Source organism: Hippocampus zosterae, chromosome 1, assembly GCF_025434085.1.
Source record: "Hippocampus zosterae strain Florida chromosome 1, ASM2543408v3, whole genome shotgun sequence".
NCBI classification, from domain to species: Eukaryota; Metazoa; Chordata; class Actinopteri; order Syngnathiformes; family Syngnathidae; genus Hippocampus; species Hippocampus zosterae.
In genome coordinates, this window is record NC_067451.1 from 1677259 (window position 1) to 1700239 (window position 22981).

Here is a 22981-nt window from a genome sequence, read left to right on the forward strand (position 1 = left end):
TATCTGTTCGGGGGGGGGGGTTTTCAGACACGGACCAGCCCGGAAGCATCAATTTCTTTTATATGAACTCTGAAATGTACAACCACAAAGCAGTCTTATTCAATCTATAGAACACAAAAGGTGTTGTTACAGCATACAGAAATAACAGTATTTGTCCTCAAATTTGACTGGTTCACCTTAACAAAATCTCAAAGTGAGATTTAAGTGCAAAATGTTTGCCAACAAAATATGTACACTTAAGCAGGATCCTTTGTTCTTCTACAGCAAATGAGCAGTAGTCTCTTTCCTGTTCCCTTTTTTTTTTTTTTCCTGACCATACAGTAAAAGTAGAACAACAGCAGGTACAGTGGAGTCAAGGGGAGGGCGGCGGGCACAAGTCAAAAAGGAGCTGCGGGAATGTCTTAAAATCAGCAGTTACATGTCGAGAGTCAATAAAACCGAAGCGCGCAAAAGGGGGGGAGGGCGTCCTCAGTTTGGCGTGGCGGCGCTGCACACTCGGCTCATGTGACACGGGTGGCAGAGCAGATGAGAGTCCAGCGGGAAGCACTGCGAGCCGGGCTTATCGGAGAGCTGTTTGCCACACTCCTGCAGGGGGCGGGGGGGGGGGCAAGGAATGCGTACGGGAAGTGATGTCAGCTAGCGCAAACAGAAGAGGCGTTTGGCGTGCGTCACTCACCTCACAGTGGTAACACTCAAAATGGTAGTCCTTGTTCATGGACACGACCCTGAGGATCTCCTCGCTGCCCTGTAAAAATCAATCCGGAATGAACCAGTTTCTGGATGAATTGAGCGAGATGTGAGCAGGGACGAAAAATTCGGCCCATTTATGTTTTGGATGAAAAATCATCGCGGAGGCGGGGCCGTGGAAGCCGACGAGCTTGTAAAAAATGACCGACTTCGGAGGCCGTTACAGCACTCACCTCAGTAGGCAAGATGGGCTGCAAACAGGCAGCGCACTTTGGGGCAAAAGTCCTGCGGGGGCGGAAAAGACAAAAGTTGAGAGACGAGTGACGTCGAAGGGGGTGGGGGGGCGTACGGGATGCGCCTTCACTTGTTGTAGTCGGCCACGCAGTAGATGTTGCTGTGCTGGTCCACGGTGAACGGCACCCCGTCCAAGGCCTTGGCGCACACCACGCAGCGGAAGCAGCCGGGGTGGTACGAGTTTCCCAGCGCCTGCAGGATCTGAGGCCACAATGACAACATTGGAGACACCGTTCGGAGCCTCTCCCGTTTTCTTGCGTCGCTTTGGGAGGTCAAATAGAAGGCAGTGTCTGGCCGCCGGAGGTTTCGCGATCGGTTCCCACCAAGACGGAATTTTCTGGAGTTGGAATTTGGGATTTGTTCATTCAGAGGACCGCAACATACTCCGCGGGGGAATCTTCTGGATTTTCTCATGTATTCAGAGCTTGGGTTGGGAGACAGCCACTGAAATAGTCGCTTTTTTTTGAAGGGGGGGGGGTGGGGGGGGGGCTTTCACACGAGAAAGCCAGTCATGCTGTTAACAATTTTGACATTAAAAGCGTTTGAATCGGTCGCAAAATGCCTCGTTTCCACGTTCTCGAAAGAAACGTGGACTTCAAGTGGGAATGTTGACTTTTTTTCAAGTAAGAATGATAAATTTCTGTCAAGTTGGGAATTTCCTCAAGCGGATGAAGATCATCTTTGATCTGAATTGTTGAAATGAGCTCAAAAGTGTTCAAACATTTCCATTGGGGAATTGTCTCATGGAAGTTTGAATTTGTAATCAAGTATCAAGAGGGAACATTGTTTCCTCCCGAAGGTCATGCAGATTCCACCCCAATACCAGTTCAAATGTTTTTTTAAGTAAAAAAACGCATTTCTGGTCATTCTGGGAAAGATACAGTACATTTCATTTGTTTCCAAAAAAATAATGTGATTGGCAATTTTTCTCACGGTAAAAAATGTGGAATGGTGAGAATAGACGACGCGATCGATGTTGGGATTGGCTGGGACGAGGAACGACAAGTTCGAAGAAGTGTCGTCTGTGTCCTCTTTGGGGGTCGGGGGAGGGGCAGCTCACCTGTTCCAGAATGAGGTGGCCGCACACGCTGCACTTCTCGGCAGCGGCCTGGAATCCCGAAAACTGCCGAGTACAAGAAAAGCAATGAGGAGTTGGCAAAAAAAAAAACAAGCAAAAGAGGCTCACCATGTAATCTTCTTTGCAGTACACAGAGCCGTTCACGTTGTAGAAGTCCTTATTTCTCAAGGCACGTCCTACAAAAACAAACCCCTTTCAAATCCGTTTTGCACAGGTTTACCTTTTCTTGTCTTTTTTTTTATTTTTTTTAAACTCACCACAGGACACGCAGGTGAAACAGCGCGTGTGATAAAGGCTGTCCAGAGCCTGGCAGGCATTGTCCGCTCCATACACGCCTTTTCCGCACTTGATGCAGGGCCCTAGGGGAAAAGGGGGGGGGGGCGGTTAAACCTGGGGTGAGATTTGTGTCACTTCTTCCCAACGCCTGGGGGGGGGGGGGTGTTCACACCCAGGAGCCAGGCCCGTTTGCTGAAAAAAATGCTGCTGACATTAAAGGGAAATTCCAACACTTCCTGTAAAGCCCCTCCCCAACCATCTCAGGCGTTCTTTAAGCAGGAAACTTGCACTCTGCCCGTTACCTGAGGCGCAAAATGGAGGCAGTTCATTAGGAGGAAGCCCCTAGCGGAGCCGCAGCCAAGAATCAACCGGGGGCCATGGCTCGTTTTTAGCTAAATGGGTCAGTCAGCAATGACGACTTCATTTTCAAATTGAATAAACAGCAGCCAGGCAGTCCGAGCGGTGCGATCGACCCCCCCCCCCACCTCGCCAGTCTGCTCCACCCCACTCACTGTGATCTATTCCGGGATCTGCCCACATTTTTTTTTTTTTCCTTATGTGGCTGAGGGAGTGCCACGCAAACAGAGCATTCTTGCGCGCTCCTCAATATCGGCACCACGGGAACGCACGGGTCCTTGAAATAACCCGTCTGGAGGAAAAAAAAAAAAAAAAAAAGGCCGCAAAACTCTTGACATGAGAAAAGGGACAAAAGCGCATCCCCTGGTAAACACTTGAAAATATTTTCAGAGGAAACAGACCGCGAACATGATGCGCGCGAGTACGTATGCAAGCTCCAGAAAAGCCGTTCCGCATACCCTTACCGGCGAGCTGACGACAGACGGCCAAACGGCATCTCTAACGCACCCTCCCCAGTGAAATTCAGTCTTCGCTTTCAACACGAGCAAAATCTCTCGCACGTTATGCATCCGTGAAATCCAGCCAGCACACGCGCCAGTGCGGCCTAGATCTCACTGGTGAAGGTGGACAATGCGGCGGGTCTTTGGCCCGTCTTTTCCACGCCGCCCAGCAGGGTGACTCTCTCTGGCAAGCGTATGTTTCAAAAAAAAAAAAAAAAAAATTTTTTTTTTAAACGGTCTGAATCTCACCGGCGAGTGTGGCACAGGTGGGGCTTGATCTTGCCAGCAAGTGTGTGCTGCGGCCCGCTGTACTCTATTGCACAGGGAGTGTTTAAAAAAAAAAAAGAGAGAAGGATGCATACACTTCCTGGCGAGATGACGAAATGCAAAGCTCATATTTCTTTCCCAATAGGCAAAGCGCTTTGCCGGTGTGCGTCCCCTGAGGGAACGCATACCTGAGCAGAAAAACAGGCAGCGGCACACCGCCCCAACACACACACACTCACACACACACACACAGTGAAGCATTACTGTGGCCTGAAGTCACCAGGGGAAAACACACCCTGCCACAAAAAAACGGCGCACACACACACACACACACACACACACACACACACATTCATCCAGCCACCGTAACGCACACCAACACAACACACACTGGGGCCCTACGCCGCCTTTTGTGACTCACACTAGCGGCCGGCGCTCATACATCCCAAGCATGCAATTTTCTCCGCGAGTGTTATTTTCTACAGTTCGATGCCCGGCGTCAGGTAGCAAGCAAGCAAAACCTAAAAACGGTTTTACGATATCGCTTCAACGAGGAGTCCGTCGATACTGACGATCAAAGGGCCCGTCTCCAACTTGTCCGGGTCGGTTTTAAAAAAACACGTCCGCATGTCTTGGCAGGTTCGATGCGGTCGAGAGAGAAATGTGACGGCGGGGGGGGGGGATAATGAACTTTGCCCGAAATCCGGGCATCGCGTGACCTCGAGCGCCTCTGCCCTTCGCGCCGGGACGTCACGACGGTGTCGCGATCAAAACAAGTGCGTTCGTCATCGTGGGCATCGCGGGACCATTAATGTTTTTGCAAGAGCAGTTGTCATGGTTCTGTGGTCTAATACGCCTTCATCCGGTTTTTCTTTATCTTTCGACTCCGTGGGGACGGACGGGCAAGGACCGACCGACATGAAGAATCGGTATCGATTTATTTTAACGTATCGGCTGCTGGCACCAGCCACCAACGCTAAAGGCAAAAAAATAAAATTTGATGTAAAAAAAAAATCTGACATCAAGGAAGTCCTCCTCGGCAGTCGGTGCCACCGTATAGACCGCGGCGGTTTGACACATGGGCGAATCGTCGTCCGCTGATGAACTTTCATATAATCACAAGTCAGCGCGGTATCAGCACCCGGTATCACCGAGTACTCCAGGAGTGGATGGCCGATACTGCGATTGGACGCAAAACTGAATCTGGCCAAAAGGTGTTGGGACAATCCGAGCCATGCGAAAAGTCAAGTTGTCTTACCAAAGAATTCCTGACGGTTCTCGGCGGCGTCTCGTCCGGCGGGAGCCCCGAGATCCTCCTGAGCCTTGGTGGCCGCCGACGGCGACGCCGCGCCGGGTTTGGTCATAGCCGTCAGCGCCAAGGTCTGTTCTTTGAGCATGAGGCCCTCCAAGAGACCGCCGCCTTCAAGCGCCGCGTCTCTCAGGAGAAGCCGGGTCAGCTCTTCTTGGTAGCGCGTCCCGGGCAAGTCGGAGTGGCGGCTCTTCTCGCCCGGCGCCACGCCCCCTTCTTTGCCCCTCGACTTTTGCTCGTCCCACCACTCGGGGCCGGCTTGGTAGCACGCCGCGGCGGGACTTCCCACCGCCGGCGGGTACGAGTGCCGGCTGTCGTAGGCGCCTTGGCGCATCCCGCCGCTGAGGTATTGAGTCCAGGCCTCCGCGGGGGTCCTCCCGTACATGGGTCCCGTCTGCAAAGACGGGGACTGCTGTTGCGGCGGGATGGAATAGCGCGAGTCGTAGCCCAGGCTGATTCCGCTGGTTCGGTTGCTGCTGCAGCGGCTCCCCATGGGGCTGCCGCCCCCTCCGCCGCCTCCTCCTCCTCCGCCGCCGCCCCCGCTGGCCGTGCTGGAGGCGAAACTGGACCGAGGGCTAACCAGCACCGACTCCTGGAGGCTGAAGGACGAACACGGGCTCAGGGCGGGCCCCGGCGGGTAGAAGAAACCGTCGGCCAAACGGTGCGGCGGGTGAGACAAGGATGCGGGTCTCGGGCTCTCCCACAGTTCGCTCCCCGCGCTCAGGCGTTTGTAGAACAAAGCCTCCTGGAGGGAGAGCCGCTTGTGTCTCTCGGGTTCCGAAAGGTAGCCCGTCTCGGCCGTGCCTCTGGGAGCCGACCCGTAACCGACGGCGGCGGGGTACGGAGGCAGCGGCGGCTGGGAGAGGAGCTGCTGCCTTCGGACCAGCTGCTGGAGCTCCAGGGAGTAGCGGCGCTGGTTCAGGGACGCCTCGTGACCCGGAGCCTCGCATTCGGGGCCCGGGCCGGACTCTCGCCGCAGGTGGGAATCCAGGCCTTCGCCCAGGTAACACGAGGCCCTTTGCTGGGGGGAGCGACGCCTCAGCGGGGCCAAGGTGGAAGCGTGAGGCGCTTGGTCTCCCTCCGGCTGCACAGACGACGGCTGCGGAAGCTGCGAGGGGGGCATCGCCGAACCGGGACCGCCGCCGCCGCCGCTGCAGTTCCCGTTGCTGTTGTTGGCGTTCCCGACCGCGTCCGTTTTTTTCTTGGAGCTGTTGAACTTGACGCTGCCTGAATCTGTGAGCTTCAGCTTCTCCAGCAACTTACTTATTGGCCGATCCATGACGTAAAACGCTTTCCCGACTGTTCCTATACCCTCAGATGCAGCTCAAAAATGACTACCCCGGATTGATTCACTGCCGAAAATAAATAGCTAGATAAATAAGACCAAAGGGGTCAGTGGGAGGACTCAAGACATGACTTGATCCTGACTATTTTACCATCAGGCGGACAACGTACGGGAAGCCCCATTGGACTAGTCGGTGCAAGCACACATCCAGGACACTTCTAGCGGTGGAGTGCCTCCTTTGTGGCCCCTCGCGTGGTTCCACATCTGCATCGTCCCCAAGTTTTGCTCAGTTCTATTTTTGGCTCAATGTGATGGGGAAGTTTAACTTCTTTCATTGGCTGCCAAAAAAATGATACTCAAGACAACAGATCCCGCCGTGCACGACTCACCCGTCTCCTGCCATTCATCTCGGGAAATAAAAACAACAACAAAAACTCGCTCATAGTCCACAAGAAAACGTATGCGGTGCTCGACCCCGTCCGGTAGTGGAGAAGTTCAGAAACACAAGGGCAAGCCTGTTCTACCGACTCGTTTCCGTCTCAAAAGACCTACTCGGTATAAATGAGATCCCTCCCAGAGTGCACTGCACGGTGGACAAGTTTCTTTCTTTCTTTCTTTCTTTCTTCCCTTAAATAATGATTTACCTCCCCCTCTTTTTTATAGCAGTCAAGTAAGCTATGAAAGGGATAGCTCATTCCGGTTAGTGATTTTCAAACTAAATTACAGCCGCTTTCGTTGTATTAAATACAAACAGGTAGTGGAGCTTTTTGTTTTATTTTGACAGCCAGACACCGACCCGGTCGTTCCGTCACTGTTTCGTTTGACTCTTCCTTGGTTTCCTTTTATCAGTCAACTGCGGCGGCTTGTTACCCCCTTCTTCGCCCCCCCGTTGCTAACCGGAACACCTCATGCGATTTCATACGAGTTCTAATTTTGTATTGTTGTATCACACACCGCTTTCCGACTTTACTTAACGCGAAGAAATGATCATAAGAATAAGGTGGTGCTTTCTTTGGGTGGCACTTTTTGATTGTACCAGCAGCCTGTGGAATGCGCGTAAGTGCACAATCGGAGTGAGGCGGCCTCCGGGGAGAGATGGAGCCCTTCACCCCGGAGTCCCCCCCGCCGCCGTCGGCCTTCCAGATCACACTCGCCCCGTTCGCCTCGCCTGGGCCTGCGAGTGGCAACTTGTCTGAAAAGCTAACAGAGGAATTCTTTTGGGCTTTAGTGCCGCAGCCATTCCAAACAATAGTTTGGAGCGTAGCAAATACAGAAACGGAACACCGGGTAGCGCGTGTTTACCACGTTAAAGCTGTTCTAACCTACTTATTGGCTTCACATAGACATTAGACCAGTGGTTCTTAACCTTGTTAGAGGGACCGAACCCAACCAGTTCATATGCACATTCACCGAAACCTTCATGAGTGAAAAATCTATTTTTTTTTTATAAATTCAAAAGTGTCTTGAAAGGCTCTTACAAATAAAATATATTATTATTATTATTATTATAAAAACGCATTTTTTTAAACAGAAAAAAATAATTAAAACATATTTTTCGTTTTGTTTTTGTGCACAAAATGAACCAGCCAGTGATGGCCACGCAGGCATGTCATAACTAATTGACATGTTGAGTGTGTTTTAACCTCCATGGCAGAGGCGCCGTCGAACCCCTGAGACCGATTCACCGAACCCAGGTTAAGAACCACTGCATTAGACTTTTAAAAAAAACTCATTTTCAACCAACATTCTCTTTGTCCCATGAAAATGGTTTGTAACAGTGCCGTTTCTTAATTTCGTAGTGCTTCTCTCGACTGGTTCGAAATGCCACGATTGCATCGCACAAAAGAAACATCAATACTGTACGATGCAAAAACTCAAAAGCACATTAACAAACAGTCAAAACGGTAAATAAACGAATAAACTCCATATGGCATTCATCTACCCCCCCTCTCTCTCTCTCTCTTTCTCTCTCTGTCTGTCTCTCTCTCTCTGTTGTTCTGAATGAGCTGAACGGTTACAATTTGGAGTGATATGAATCGATTAAGTAATATATAGGTAGAATATAAAAAAACCCCCACAAAATTCTGTAGTGATTTAGGAATGTTGTCATGAAAACGTGGAGGACTGAAAAAATGGAATGTGTGGAAAAAAATAGTTCTCGACATGTTCAGAATGATCTGAACAGTTTGACGTATGAATGGTTTAAATCAGATGGAAAATGTATTGCATGATGGGTTTTGGATGACTGAAAATATGGAACGGGTTGGGTGTAAAAATATAATTGCCCAGGTATGCTGAAATAGCGGATACACGTTGAACGACATTGCTTAAATTGGTGGAGAAATGTAGATAAATCAAAAGGTTTCGTCGGTTAGAAACCACGCAGAGAAAACCAAAATGGGCGATGTTGGCATCCTCTAGCGGCCATTCGGTATACTTGCAGGTACATTGACGTTTTTGGCCCCCTCTTGCCGTCATTTAGTGTAAGTGCGGGCAACATGGCGGCCCCCGTAAGGATGCTCCTTTTCTCCGGTGAGACACGATATTTTTCACTCATGTTGAAATGGCCTCGCTGTTTGAGTCGCTTTTCGTTTTAATGTTGGGGTAGTGTTTTTGCTTATCTTTTTAATCCTCCGTAAACAGAACGCTGACGTCGTCTTAGCTAACAGCTAAGGCCAACAGTGTCAAGCGTAAACTCTCCGGACTTTTATCATGTGTTGCTCACTGTTTTTTTTTGTTGCTTTTGTGTTGCAGCGTTCAGACACTCCTGCCGGCGATTGAGCACGACGCGGGTAGCTCAAGGGGGTGAAAAGTGGAGGAAAGAGTAAGTAGTTACTCAGGTGTCAAACTCAAGGCTAACACAGTAAACCCCCGCCTATTGGCGAACTCATGGAATAGCGATATTTCTACCTGAGCAGAAAAGTAGAGATACAGTACTGATATAATTTGTACACATGTGTGTAGTTTCACGTTAATCACCGGCCACCTGACGATACTCTTTTATGTTTGTTGTTTAGGCATGGACTCGCACGCAGTGGCAGCGAATATGGGCCTCTAACAGATCTCCCCGATTGGTCTTTCGCAGGTAAACGTTCACCGACACTAAGATAATATATCCCCTTCAGGCTCCGTGTATTTAATACCACTGGGTTCCAATTCTGCTTGCACTGTTTTGCAGATGGCAGGCCAGCACCACCAATGAAGGGCTTTTTGAGAAGAAGACAGGAGAGGGAAGAATTGGCAGTGAGTATTATTATTCTCCTGATTAAAAGACATATTTTGCATTCAACAACAATGTGCATGTAAGATGCGCGGGTATTCCACAAACCGGACATTTCACACTGTCATATCTTTTGAGTATTTGATCAGGTGAGTGACATGGGTGGAAGTGAATGAGAGTGCCAAGAATAGTATTTATGGTAGCATCAACAGCTACCCCCCCCCCCCTCCATTAAAAAAACCTGTTTCCATGAATTCATTTCTTTCTTACTTTGGACTATTTGTAATGTCTCTTCCGCAGAGGCGCATCGTTATGCTCAACTCAGAGATCGACAGAGGCATTGAGTCGTGGCAACAAAGGCAGGAAGAAGCTCGAAGAATCGAGGAGCACCAAAAGTCTCTGCTGCTCAAACCAAAAGGAAAGCTACTCAGGAAAAAGAAGGAGCCTGGCAATTAGAAACAGCCTGGTAAATAAATCCACTTCCCTATTTTGTCATTGTGAAACGTCAAGTTCCGTGTGGCATTTTCGTACAATAAATGATATCAACTGATTTGGGGCTATATTTGGGTATTTTCTGCTGGTGAAGTTTATCCAGCTTCCACTGGAGGGCAGCATTTCTCCACCAAAGGGGGCGGCAATTGGTTGGCTCAAGCGCCATTTTGTCCACTCTGCAAAGGGAGCCTCTGGGCAGGGGTGGACACAGTATGGTCCGGGGGCCATATGCGGCCCACTCTCTTCTTTAATCTGGCCCACCAAGCGTTTCTATTAATTCAGTCAGTAATTGTATTCATTTTTTAAAACTAACTACAATTTAATTAATGTATATATTTTTAGTGTCAGTGTACCTTGTTAAATTATTTACTGTCAACAAAATAAATGTATTTTGTAATGAAAGAATTCATTGAGATGGTGACTGTAAATAGCTTTTAAAAAGTTACCACATGGATGTTAAAGATGTTTTTCTTTCATAATTGCTGTATTTATTGGAAATAACATTTTGAAAATACGCTCATTGAACGTTACTTAATTGGGGAATTTAAAATACACAGTATGGTGATTTTTAAATAACCAGAGTGGTTTATTGTAAATCATTTTTAAAATAGTCAAATAAAAATGCAAGTGATTAAAAATAGGAGAATAAAGAGCTTTACATATTTTTTTCATCAACCAATTTGACTACCCTAGTGACTTATTACATCGTAAATAATATGTCTTGGTTCCCGAAACACCCCGGTGTGAGGTAAGTGTTTCTTTGATCCGATTTTGTTCAATTTTGCGGTTCGCGCCGCACCGTACTTAAGGTGTCGATGCTGTTTTTTCAGCTAGTGCTTCAAAGTGGAGTCAGCAGTGTAGGATGTGACTTGCAAACAATGTTTACCTAAAGAGGTAAACCCGCCATAAATGATACTTTTGCTGACCTAGAGGACGAGCTCTTGCCAGAATGTCCCATGTGGTCCGTGTGAGGCCTCAATTGCTCCTACCCCCACCCACACCCCACCCCCAACTCATTTTTCCCCCCTTGCCTTGTTTTGCTTTTGAGGAAATGAGAAGCAGATGTTGGTCATTGTGAGGAAGGGGGAGGGGCCGTGGTCTGTTTGGGTTGAGGGGAGATCAGCTGACAAGACGGGAAGTCGATGACGGTGCGTCCGTATGAAGTTGTGACTTTTCAAAAAGAATTTCCTCCCAAAGATCGGGATACAATTCCCCATAATGAAGACATGAAGTTCTTTTTTTTTTTTTTTTAATGAAATATACATGTACAAAGGACTCAGCCCTTCAAGTGTCACAAGTTTGGAGCACCTTTCTGCTTTCCTTTGTTGTCATTAGGGGGTAAAAATGAATCATTTTTTGGAATAAGACGAGAGCACTGTGAATACTTTCCAGATGCACTGTGTGTTGTTATTTAAGCAGTGAACCAAAAAGAAGGTGCTGCGTCATTATTACTTTTTCGCAGATGGTTTCCTGAGTTGGAAAATGTAGTTGATGAGGTGCCACTATGTAGGTCACCCGGACAAAAAAGAATCCAGGTTAAACTGCAAGCAGCCACTTCCTGCCAATGCACGGAGGGGCCAGACTGAGACACTGTGTCAGCACAAAAAACAAAAAAAAAAACAAAACCCCACCTCATCAGTATTTCCCTGAGCAGGGAGAGAAGTTGCTTGGTAATAAAAAGGCACAAAACAATCTCATTCAGTTTTATTGATACGCTCATCATTATAAATATAATTATCGTCATGAGAACATTTTTTTTTGTTTTTGTTTTAAGAAACTCTGCACCATGTGTTCATGAGTAGCATCGATAATCGAGCTAATGTCCGGTAAATGGTTCAAGAAATAATCACCTGATTTGATTGGAATCCACTCCACGCCCTGTAAACTGGGATTACTCGCTTGATCATTGTCGTGCTGTGCCTCTGTCCAGCAGAACTCTTGACAATGTACAGAAGCAAAAGGAAAAAAACAAAACTAGCCAACACCAATAACTATAACCGTACTTATACAAAAAAAAGAACACAAATTCAACAATAATTAAAAAACTTTTTTTTTTAAAGAATTGCACCATATTGTTGGGATCTCTGCCGATCCCCTTTTTCTGCCCGTAGCTGTGCAGATACAAACACGAGAAAATTCTGTACCACATGGACTATCTATGCAATCTCTGCTTGTGCCACATTTACATCTGTGGACACAATATGGATATACAACAACAAAAACATGTATGTAGAAAAATTGCATCCCTGTCATTTTGGGCATTTGGATCCTAAATGCAACGTCTTTTTTGTACGTTTGGCGACAGGAAATGGATTTCATGCCTCGCAATCAAACAGCAGTTCAGCCGGAGTCGTCCAGTTAAGCGTACATGGCTCCCCAAAAAAGTTTGCGATTTTGGGCTTTCCGATCAATTCTTCGGATGAACTGAAAACACGCCAGAACCTTTCCAGGTTAATTCAGTTTGACCTTCCTGAAACCTCTCCCAACTATTTCAGTCCTTTTTCTCCAATTTGCCCGTTCTTTATCAAGCAGCCGAATGGCAAAGTTCCCTTCGGGCGTCTGATTCCGGAATGAATCCAAACTAAACCGAGGACATTCGGGTTTTTTTGCCTTTCTGTGATTCCTCCCAATTTCCCATTCTGTTCTAACCTGCTGATTACACTTCAAGCTCAGCGGCCACTTCCCTCCTAGAACGTCCCGCTTGAAGCCTCACCTTTGCGTTCCCAGAGTTCACTTGTAAAGGATCTGGAGCATTTTAGGTTCATCCAGGAACAGCAGCCGCAAACTCAAAATGCCGAACTTTTGGAGAGAAGTGTCTTTAAAAGAGGAAAAACCTGCAATATGAGCAAGGAAACTGGGAAGTCACTGTCTTTTTTTTGGGGTGGGGGGCATATCCCTTCTGGAGTCAAGGTTGTAGTCATCATCTTAATCTGTGACACAGTACATGTAAATGGTTACCATACAAATACAACAGGTTTGGGTTTCGATGGAGCACATGCTGTGGAAACCACCCAAATATTTGGACATCCCGACCATCTTCTCAGTGCTTTTGCCGTTCTGTCTCCCAGTTTTCGTCTTCATCTGGCCCTCCCTCGCTGATGTTTGGCTCCCTTTTGTGGGCTGTCCATTAGTCAACCGGTGCCTAGACCTTGTCCAGAAGTGATCTCTGGCAGTAGAGGAGGCGGCGGGGCGTGCCGTATTTCCGGAAGAACAACAGCGCCCCGAGCGTGGCAACCACCAGAACCAAGAGGAGGAGCGGGATCACCACGGTGACCGCCCCCACGCCGCCCTGCGCCTCGTCCACTTCCAGAATGATCACCTCCTCTTCGCGGCCCTTCTTGGGTTCCTCGCCCTCGCAGCCCATCCAGTCGCTCAGCACAGACTTGGGGTAGCCCGACTCCACCTTCATGTACTGATTGTTGAACTTCCAGTACTTGTTGGCTTTGTAGAAGTACGTATACGCTGCGGGGGAAAGGCGGCTCGGTCATTCGCTTGCTCGGGAGAAGCACTCCGGTTCGACTTGTACCGTTGCCGTACTTACAGCCGTCCTCGCTCATAATGGCGGCCTTGATGTTGTCCGGCGCGCCGCTCCACATGGTGATTGGCTTCGGGTAGCCGCTGTCCACCGTGCGAGTCCTCTCGTTGAAGCGATAGTACCTACGCGGGCCGCAGCCGTGTGAGTAAGGTGAACGGAAAGTCAGAATAGGTCTCAAGAGATTTATGTGTAGGGTGGCGGAGATGGACAATGGGCAAACTCACTTTGTGCCTCTGAAGAAGTACGTCTGTCCCGTGGGGGTGTAGAAGAGAGCTGCGTCCATTTTGTCTTTGGGGAGACCGGTCCCGATGTCTTTCAGGCTCTTGGGGGAATCCTTCTCCATTGTGGACTCGCTGAAGACCCAGTACCTGTCACCTGTTGATTCGTTTGGCTTGTTGTTAGGGTCCAACATGGTTACCAAAAAATGGAGTTCGCGTTCACAAGCCCCAACTGCCCCCAATCAGGAAGGAAGAGCTCCCGTACGTAGATTGACAAACAAGTGAACAGCCACGAAACATTGTGGGCCGTTTCACTTCGAAGGCAAGGTAATACTGGATAGCAGAGACACAAAATACTCATTTCGGACCACCAAATACTGACCCGTGGCCTTTGCTAGAAATGACGGTAGATGCATAATTCATCCCATGGTCTATGTTTCAAGGGGTCGTACCTGCCGCTCAGAAAGCTTTTTAAATGCTTTTGAGACATAACGCTTCCTCGCGATAGCGGGCTTTTTAGAAAGTCTTGAGCTCGGCGTCAGCCTAAATTGCAATTCCCAGATCAATGTCGCGTGGAGCTTACCCTTGAAGAAGATGAATTTCCCATCGTCCCGCTCGTACGCGGCGTTGATGTTGGAAGGCAGGCCCTTCCAGAAATGACCGATGGGCATGGGGTAGCCCGGAAGCACCTTGTTGTTGCGCACGCGCCAGAACCAGTTGTCCTGGAAGGTTCGTCGATTAGTCATTGAACGCGGTCACTTAGATCAGCTTGAAAGTGACGTTTGAATCGCGACAATACCTTGAAGACAAACTTTTCTCCTCTGAGAATGGCGATTGTGTCAAAGTGTCCCTCACAGATATCTGGGCCGTGTTCCGGTCTCTTGGGACTCGAGGACTTAGTGGGTCTCGGCGGAGGCGGAGGACCGCCTGTCTTGGTGCCTGGTGGGGGATGAGGCATTGTGCCCAATCGGCGTAAGTCCTAGCCATTTGCTACGCTAACCTTTTCACGCCCCGTATCTTTGGACGAGTCTGTACCGTAGATGGCTTGGATGCCTCTGCGGTCGTCATCCGGAAGATAGAAGTTGTCCGTGTCCATCCACTGATAGAAGGGAGCCATGATGGCTGAGGGGTTGTTGGAGTGCTCCAGACCCAGAGCGTGACCCAGTTCGTGGACGGCGACCAGGAAAACATCATTCCCTTGGTGGAAAGTAACGCAGTGTGTGGTTTCATTTCGATTCGAAGAGGAGAACTTTAGAGTCGCAAGTGTCTTCAGCTTACCACCCTGGTCCACGTTGCCGGTTGTCCAGGGCTCGGCGAGGTCAAAGTGCGTGTCTCCGCCAATCCCCTGACCGGGGAAGTAGGCGTGAGCCAGGAATCCGCCCTCGCCATCAAATGGCGTGCTGTCGCCGTGGAAGCCCTCCGAGAAGGAGAGCATGATGTCGGCGTACTTTTCCACCTTGCCCCGGATGTGGTGGTAGGGGATCTCCCTGAAAGTGAGCGGGATGGCGCTCTCCCACACTTTGAAGGCCTTCCGAATGGCCTCGTAGGTAGCGCGCTCGCCCACTTTGGGGGTGTAATTCTCTATGCTAAGGCGAGAGCGAGTCATTTAGACTCGATGCGCACACATACAACGGAGAATCGCGGCGTGTCATCCTGACCTGAAAGTCACCTCGGACTTGTCCCACTTCAGTCCCTGCACGGCGTATCGCTTCCTCCGCAGGTTGCTTTTGAGCTCCGGCCCGAATTTGTCCGGAACTCCGCATCGTGGCCGGTTCATCGCCCTGTCGATGGTCAAAGCAAACCTCTCATGTCTTTGAATTGCGAGGACATTCTTCTGGATTTTTATTTTTCCTCAAGACTCACGCTAACGTGTTGGCGTCCATCGAGCCGGTGACCGTCAAGCCGTAGAACCTCTGCATGGCCGCGATGGCCGTCTCGATAGACTGCGGCGAACGCATGGCCTGCGCTCTGACGTCACCGGGCGGCAGGTAGCCATATTGCTGAAGCCACGCCTTCAAATAAAATCAGAAGCGGAGGGCAAACCATGAAACCTATTTAGGGGCTTTTATCGAAGTTAGCAAAGTATTCAGCTAAAGCCCATCCCACCCCTTGGATTGGATTGCCGACCAATCACGGGGCGCATATGAACAAGCAACACCACAATCAAAGATAACATCAAGAAGTGAACTGGTTTTCTAAGTTGTTACGCGGTGAGATGACAGTATGAATTAAACTTGTACATGGTGCCTCTATTTTTCGTTAGCTGAGACAGAGTCCTTTTTAACCCTTGTGTGCTCCAAATTAAAAAGGCCTTAAGTTACGCATTTTACAATTTTTGTAATGATGTATTTTGTGTTATAAAAACATTCTTTTTCAAACACTCAAAATGTTCAGAGGCATCTGTGCTATCCATACATATATAGTTTATATTAGTTCTTTGGGATTTTGTATTCTTTATTTTTTGCAATAGGGAAAAGAAATTGTGTCTGGAGGTCCCAACCAAGCCCTACTAACAATCCCGACCGGACGTGTTCATGTCAAATGCATTGGTTTGAAGCCTCCTGCAAAAAGGCAAACTCATTTGCGATCCTCTGACGCCACCTAAAGTTTCAAAATTGGAATGACCTCAACCCAACAATGTGTCATGCTTACGTCTGTCCAAGCGAAAACAAAGCGATTGATGTAAAATTCGCGTGAAATGCATGTATACACATTTAGGTTTACGATGCATTCAAAAATATGAATTATAATGGGTCTCTATGGTGCAAAATATGTAAATTGTGAAGATTAAGGTATCAAAACGTTTTTTTATTATTGCTGCAATGCCTGAGAATTATCAGCCGGTGACGTCGTGAAATTTAGGCCATTTTAGAACCCCTCCATAAGTTTCAGCTCTCTCGTGTTTTTCCGAATGCCTTTGCCTTTGATTCAAAGACATCATTTTACATTTATCGCAAGCGGTGCACTACGAGGGTTAAACACCCGCTTAGATTTCCCCGCACGATTAAAGAGGAATTTGGACAAGGTTTCTTTTGTGCGGATCTGCAGGGGGTGGCTGGGTATGCGTGCGTATTGTGCGTCTGCTTACAGTTAGCTTCCGATGCTTGTTCGGACCTGCGCGGCACACTCGGACGGGCCTGACGGATCGCGCGAGCAACGCAACACTCTCATTTTATGCCTCCCGGGTGCCGAACGTTAAGAGTGTAACTCGGTGCCCAAGTCCAAACATCAACCTCTGAGAAAAACTTTGGTCACCGCGAAGTCTGTCTGGACTCCCGCAGCCAAAGACAACTCACAATGTCTGAAAAGTAATGGAGGCCATCGTCTCACTGTTAGTGGGTCAAACGGATCCGCTGTTTAATCCTACGCATGAGAGGCGCACCCTTTTTCCACTACCGGGGCTCTTTTTAGAGGAGTATCTCGGGGACATTTTGCCATAACATCTTTAAGGGAATATGATGCTCAGTCTTGAGTCATTCACCTTAGCTGCTCGAAATTTTTTTTAGTTTTTTTTAATGTCCATTTCAGACTATTTTTTTTAACCCTTTCATGCACCCTGTAACCTGACAAGCTGTCCACTGTAGTAGCCGCTGTCCCTGAAAGGGTTCAATTTCACTTCAGCACAGGAGTTGAATCAGAACCTCTACTTTAACCACAGTCAGGGTTAAAAAAAAATTTTTGGGGGGGGGGCACAAGTATCTGTCCTTCCACTTAAGTAGCCAGTCAGTCTACTTTCTCCACCTCTGGTCTCTGCCAAGCCCAAAGGGGAGTCGAGCAAGATCTCCAACCCTCTCTCCTCTCACGCCGGTTTTCTCGATTCTGCAACAGCATGTGACTTGGAAGAGGGGGAGGAATGGAGTGAACTGGGACACACGTGGCTACCTGTTGGTGATGTGGCAGCGCAGTGGTTAGGGAACAAGGGTCACTTATGTCCACACACGGTGGCAACTCCCTCTCCTTGCCTGCACATTCTCATCATAATCGGCGCCATCGTGCCCCCCCCCCCCCCGGATCAGAGCTCCAAACATATTTGATTGATCATCAAAGTCTGAAATTGGTTTTATTTGGAAAATGATTCGGTTGTGGGGGTCACTGTATTTGCCTCTTCCTGGTCCATCAAAATATTACTTCACGTGAAACTGGTCCATGGTGCAGAATGGGGGGCGGGGGGGGGGGGGGTGGAGTGCTGCTTCGGATGACTTAAACATATTATTGGAGTCATCCTCATCGCTTCCTGACTGCTGCCACTGTTTCCTTCTTTCAAGGAAAAAAAAAACGAGGCCAATGGAGCAAGCGCCATCAAAGCTTCTATTTATCGAGACTTGAACATGGCTGCTATTGTTGGCCGCATGTGGCCGGTGGGCTGGCCACTGCCGCTTTGGGTAAACACACACCTGAGAGTGTGCAGTGTGTCTGCCGACGCAAATTCGCACTAAAACATGAGTCGTGTCATGGCAAGCGGTGGGAGAATCTTTTGGAGGAACTGCGACGGCAAGCCGCTTGAGCATCTCTTTCGGTACGGCCTTCTAACGCTGAATTGTCCGCATACCAGGATGCTCTCTGCCCGCACTTAGGAGGACAATTTGGCACCCCAATAGAACAACAACGCATCAGCGGTGACATTTCTTCCAGTGCTGTCTTCCACTCGTATGTTTGGAATGGTTTTTTAAATTCGGTAACTGCTTTCAGAGTAGTGGCCACTAGTGGCCACTTGGAGAACAACAAGGGTGCCCTGACTCTCTTAAGTTTTTCCCAACGATGCTGTTGTTGTTGTATCGTTCTACTCGTGTGCCGAATTGTCACAGAGTAATGGAAGACAGTCATGGGAATGAACGACTGTACATTATTATCGGAAGCCAGTCATTCAAGGAGTGCGCAAAATAATTTTGCTGGTGAAGCACGTACTTGTGGCTTTCCATTAACTCGCTCTGACCTTGCCATGTGACTCCTTGCATTGGAATCAGATCACTGGAATTCTCCAAAGTCCTTCGGCCAACGAGGGGTTAAGGAGAAAACCGCGGTGTCCGCTTACATGAGGCAAGGTCAAGATATTCGACTCGGCGGCGGTAGGAAAGTATACGGGACTGGAGAGAGGGACTTTGCAAGTATCGCTGAATTTCACTTTGAGACCAAGTCAGTTGTTCCTTTGTCTGTGCCAGCGGAAAAAAAAAAAATCCAATCACGTGTCCCCGGAATCTCACATTACTTGAATTTCTTTGCCTCTGCCGCGACCCAGTTTCTCGCCAGAGCTGCCGAATGTGTCCCGACTCAAACGACGTCTTAAAACAAACCTCGGCGGTTGCTTGGGGTTCGGTTGTTTGAGTTCCTGGTTTGTCTTTGACGGTTTGGGCCAGTCGGCGTCTTTGATGCTCACGTTGGGTCAAGATGAAGGACAATTGAAGCCAGATGGCTCTAAAGCGCTGGCATCATCACTTTTCGGACCCCCTTTTTGTTTTCACTGCTACCCACTTCTTTCACTCACAGGCTCCAGCGAAGCACTTTTAGTAGACAAACAGCGCTGGTGAGACGTCACCAAGTACAAATACTCTTACCGCAATATGATTATTTTTTTTAACTCCTCTTTTTTTTTCTCCGCTCCTTACTTAGTCCAATCAGACTCATGAGGTTTTTTTCCATCCTCCGAAACAACTCACAGAAAAAAAAAAAATTCAAAGGGGTGCGTTTCTTCTTCGTGTTTTAGTCGAACGGGAAGCGGGGACAATTAGCCGAATGGTCGCAATGGCGCCGACGGCCCCGCCAATCAAATTCTCGGTGCGTGGCGCGCGGTACGTTTCAAAACGATCCATTGACATCTTTCCGATCGAAATTGATTTACCGATTTCACTTGGTTTTCGTTACACCCCGAATGTATCTCCATACACGCGCCGAAAACTGATCTGAAGGGGGGGGGGGGGGAGAAGGGGGGGGGGTACGTTTCAAAACGATTTACACAAAACGGTTACAAAAACACAAAAAAGGGCCTCAAATATGGAAGTGCGTCTCCGAGTTCCTCCGAATGTTTCGCAACAACAGGATTGTTTTCAGTTCATCACACTGCTGCGGTTTCGCCATGTATCCTTGTCCGCGCCCCTGACGTCACGTTTCTTCGAAATCACATTGCTCTCACATGCAGGTGATGCAACATTGTCGCCGAGCTGTTTTCTGCGCGGGACTCCGGACGGCCACGGGTTTAGTCGCCACGTCTTTGCCCGTCTGTGGTCAGTGACTAAGGAGGATCCTTCCCTCCCGCATCCTGCGCGGCCAAGTCAAAAAAAGTGTGATTCACTTCCCGTTTTGGTTGCTTTTTCAACTGCTGGCACATATCAAGCGCATCAAACTCTCATCAAATTGATGCTTTTTGGTGGTGAGCAATGTGTGAATCTTGCCGGGTGGTGCCGTGGGTCACTAAAAATTGGGAAAAGATTCTCAAAATACGGTAGAAAGAGTCACCCAGAATGATGTACCCATAATTAGACCCGACTGTAGCTCGGACTTGACGAGTGGTTCGAGTGAAGAGCTGCAGTCGCCGATGCACTTTCGGACGTTTATTGAACATTTAAGCGTGGTTGTCTTTTGACCGCATCGGTCTCCGACCAGCACGTTGAACCGAATAAAAGTGAGGCGAGTCAAATGAGCCATCTTGTTTCAGATCGTTTTCCTTGGCAGGTCAAAGAGTCATCTCAGGAGACTCGCCGTCTACGGTCTACACAGACGGACGAGAGCCATTCATTTTACTCCCCTGGAGAGAAAAATCAATCAATAGAACAACAACGTGCCCCTTTTTGTCTCTCTCTGAACAAAGCAAACCCACCCCAGATAAAGACGTCTGAAGAGTAGAATAGATCACCCCGAGTCACATCGCAGGTCAGTGTACGCGGAATGCCAAGAAGCCGCGAGTTTATGACAAGACATTCCGTGGGGAGCAGTTTTTTCCATCCACTGGAGCATCAGTTGCAGAACGGCATGGCTCTTGTGGATGGAAAATCCCAGTTGGTTGGGAGTTGGGGGTGAGGGGGGGGGTTGATTACGTTTTTTTAAATCTCGGCAATGGTGTCGAAAAGTGCAATTGATACTAATGCGGCCGTGACTTACCTCCGCTCTCAACACATCTGCGGTGACCGAAAAGCAGCGGATGGCGCAGGCCAGGGCGACAAGCGTGAGCGGCAACATTTTCTTCTCCCCCCACCCCTGCCGTTGGATGAACAACTTGCACAAATCTTCCTTGGATGATCCAAGAAAAAAAGTTACCCTCGCGATTCTTGGAGCGAGCGAGCGGCGCAGTCGAATCTAAAGTCTCAAGAACTCAAGACAAAGCGATGAACTCATCCCATCTGTTGTATCGAAACTTATCCCCCGCCTCCCCCCCCCACCCCCCTCGCCACTTTCCTTGGATTGTTTTACAGCGTGTGACGACGTGGTCGGAGCGATGGCTAAGCCTTTGGGTCCTCCTCCAGATGTGCGGGGGTACAGTATTTGTTTTTTAACTCTCTCTCTCCCTGCCTGCTCCGGGACGAACATAGGCAGAGACACATAGGGGCCGCCTCGAAGGCTGACTCGTACGTCAACGCCATAATGGATGTGGCAAAGTTTCACGATCTCTCTCTCTCTCACACACACACTGGTTGCTCCCCAAATCTACAAATATAAAATACATAGGAATCTTCTTACAAATCTTAAATGAATGTGTTTTTATTTGGTGGTTAACTAAATGTTGTGATGATTATTCTGTCACTTGATTCTAGACTGTTACAAGAACCCCGATTTGGTATAAGTACTTTATCTCTGACTAGAGTCTTCAGACCAGAATTGTCTCTCTGGACTCATCTCAAGTGTATTTCCAGAGCAGTTGAAAACAACAACGCCTGTATACACAGTGCTGTACATGGAGCAAAGATTTTCCATACAACAGCAAACAACGAATGACAAATAAAATAGAAAACACAAAAACAGTCAAACTAAAAATCAAGTCTCGTGCCGAGTCAAAAGCCCAAGAATGAGTTTTAAAGACGGGCAGTGAGGGGGCTTGCCGAGAGGGAACGTCATTCCCAAGAGAGGGACCGAAAACGGAAAAGACTTCATCCTCTCTGAGGCTCCGCTTAGTTCTCTGTACCTTGACTAGTGTCTGGCCCGCGGACCTGAGGGGCAAGTACAGAGGGGCTCAGAGAGATAAGGTGGGGTCAGGCCATTTCAAGATTTGAAAACGGGTCACAGGATCTTCAAAAGAACCCCAAAATGTATTTGGAGCCGGTGAAGGGATGCCATAGTAGGCGTGACGCTGTTCCCCCTTATGAGTACCAATCAAGAGGCAAGAGGCGGCATTCTGGACCAACTGGAGACACTTCATGGAGGATTGGCTAACTGGACAACAAACCTCTCTTGGAACTAGAATCTTCTCTCAAGGCAGAGCATTCTCTTGAGATCAAATAGTTCATTTCGGATAAGAACTCTCAGAAATTGAATTTAGGACTACTACCTTCTTGTGGGACCAAAACCTTCCCAAACTTCTCTTAGGACGAAAACCTTTGCTTTGGACTAAAACCTTTTCTCTGGTTTGGAACATGCTCTTGGGGCTAGAATTTCCTCCCAAAACTAGAACTTTCTTTGGAATGAGAACCTTATCTCTAAAGTGCAACCCTAAACTGGACCAAACGTTCTCTGCGACTAGACGAATTTCTTTCGATGAGAACCTTCACTTGGAACCACTACATGTTCCTTTCAGATCCAGTGTGACTGCACTGGAAATCCTGTCAGTAAAACAAAACCAAAAAAAGCTTTTGTCACTGGGCAACCTGCTTTACTAAGCCACAGCCACCCAGTAAGACCCACATGTTGCCCAGCTGGTAGATGATGGCACCAACAATACTCCAGCTGGTCACCAGCTATCACCACCTCTTGGCAGAGCCCCAGCAACAAAACCATTGTGGTCTATGCTTTTATTTTCATGTAGCAGGGGTGCTGTGTGGCATGCAGAGGTGTGTCATACCAGCGATACGTCTTGGTTGACTACATTTTAATTTTATTCATTCATTCATTCATTCATCTTCCTAACCGCTTGATCCTCACTAGGGTCGCGGGGGTTGCTGGAGCCTATCCCAGCTGTCTCCGGGCAGTAGGCGGGGGACACTCTGAATCGGTTGCCAGCCAATCGCAGAGCACACAGAGACGAACAACCATTCGCACTCACACTCACACCTAGGGACAATTTAGAGCAGGTGTCACCAACATTTTTGAGGGTGAGAGCAACTTCATGTGTACCGATTGTGTGAAGGGCTACCAAATTGATACACGTCTGAAATAACATATTTGTCCAAAATACCTTCAATAATATGAGGATGTGTTATTTTTAATACTTGATGATTTAAATTGTCAGACTTTGATCGTGTTTCGAAATGTCTCACAGTACTGCCAATGTTTGCATTTTTAAATCATAATTTCTACGAGCAAATCACAATGTCCAGCCACT

At 48.3% G+C, this 22981-nt stretch overlaps 3 protein-coding genes across 3 annotated transcripts; 1 reads left to right on the top strand and 2 right to left on the bottom strand.

Moving 5' to 3' along the window:
- Positions 1 to 42: 42 nt before the first annotated feature.
- Positions 43 to 6729, bottom strand: ajuba (ajuba LIM protein). The gene is made up of 8 exons (XM_052066251.1): positions 4718 to 6729; positions 2317 to 2418; positions 2168 to 2235; positions 2042 to 2104; positions 1052 to 1182; positions 921 to 972; positions 677 to 745; positions 43 to 585 (listed from the first exon to the last, which is right to left on the bottom strand). The coding sequence occupies exons 1-8, from the start codon at positions 6045 to 6047 to the stop codon at positions 469 to 471; spliced, it is 1932 nt and encodes a 643-aa protein (XP_051922211.1). The 5' UTR covers positions 6048 to 6729; the 3' UTR covers positions 43 to 468.
- A 1749-nt stretch (positions 6730 to 8478) lies between these two features.
- mrpl52 (mitochondrial ribosomal protein L52) lies at positions 8479 to 10170 on the top strand. The gene is made up of 5 exons (XM_052066377.1): positions 8479 to 8585; positions 8808 to 8877; positions 9071 to 9138; positions 9232 to 9296; positions 9574 to 10170. Exons 1-5 carry the CDS (start codon positions 8552 to 8554, stop codon positions 9727 to 9729), a joined length of 393 nt encoding a protein of 130 aa, XP_051922337.1. The 5' UTR covers positions 8479 to 8551; the 3' UTR covers positions 9730 to 10170.
- Positions 10171 to 11454: 1284 nt separating this feature from the next.
- On the bottom strand, positions 11455 to 20848 carry mmp14a (matrix metallopeptidase 14a (membrane-inserted)). Its single transcript, XM_052066314.1, has 10 exons — positions 20611 to 20848; positions 15382 to 15530; positions 15177 to 15299; positions 14797 to 15104; positions 14554 to 14715; positions 14318 to 14457; positions 14102 to 14240; positions 13525 to 13675; positions 13307 to 13422; positions 11455 to 13227 (listed from the first exon to the last, which is right to left on the bottom strand). Exons 1-10 carry the CDS (start codon positions 20686 to 20688, stop codon positions 12908 to 12910), a joined length of 1686 nt encoding a protein of 561 aa, XP_051922274.1. The 5' UTR covers positions 20689 to 20848; the 3' UTR covers positions 11455 to 12907.
- Between the last annotated feature and the right edge of the window lie 2133 nt (positions 20849 to 22981).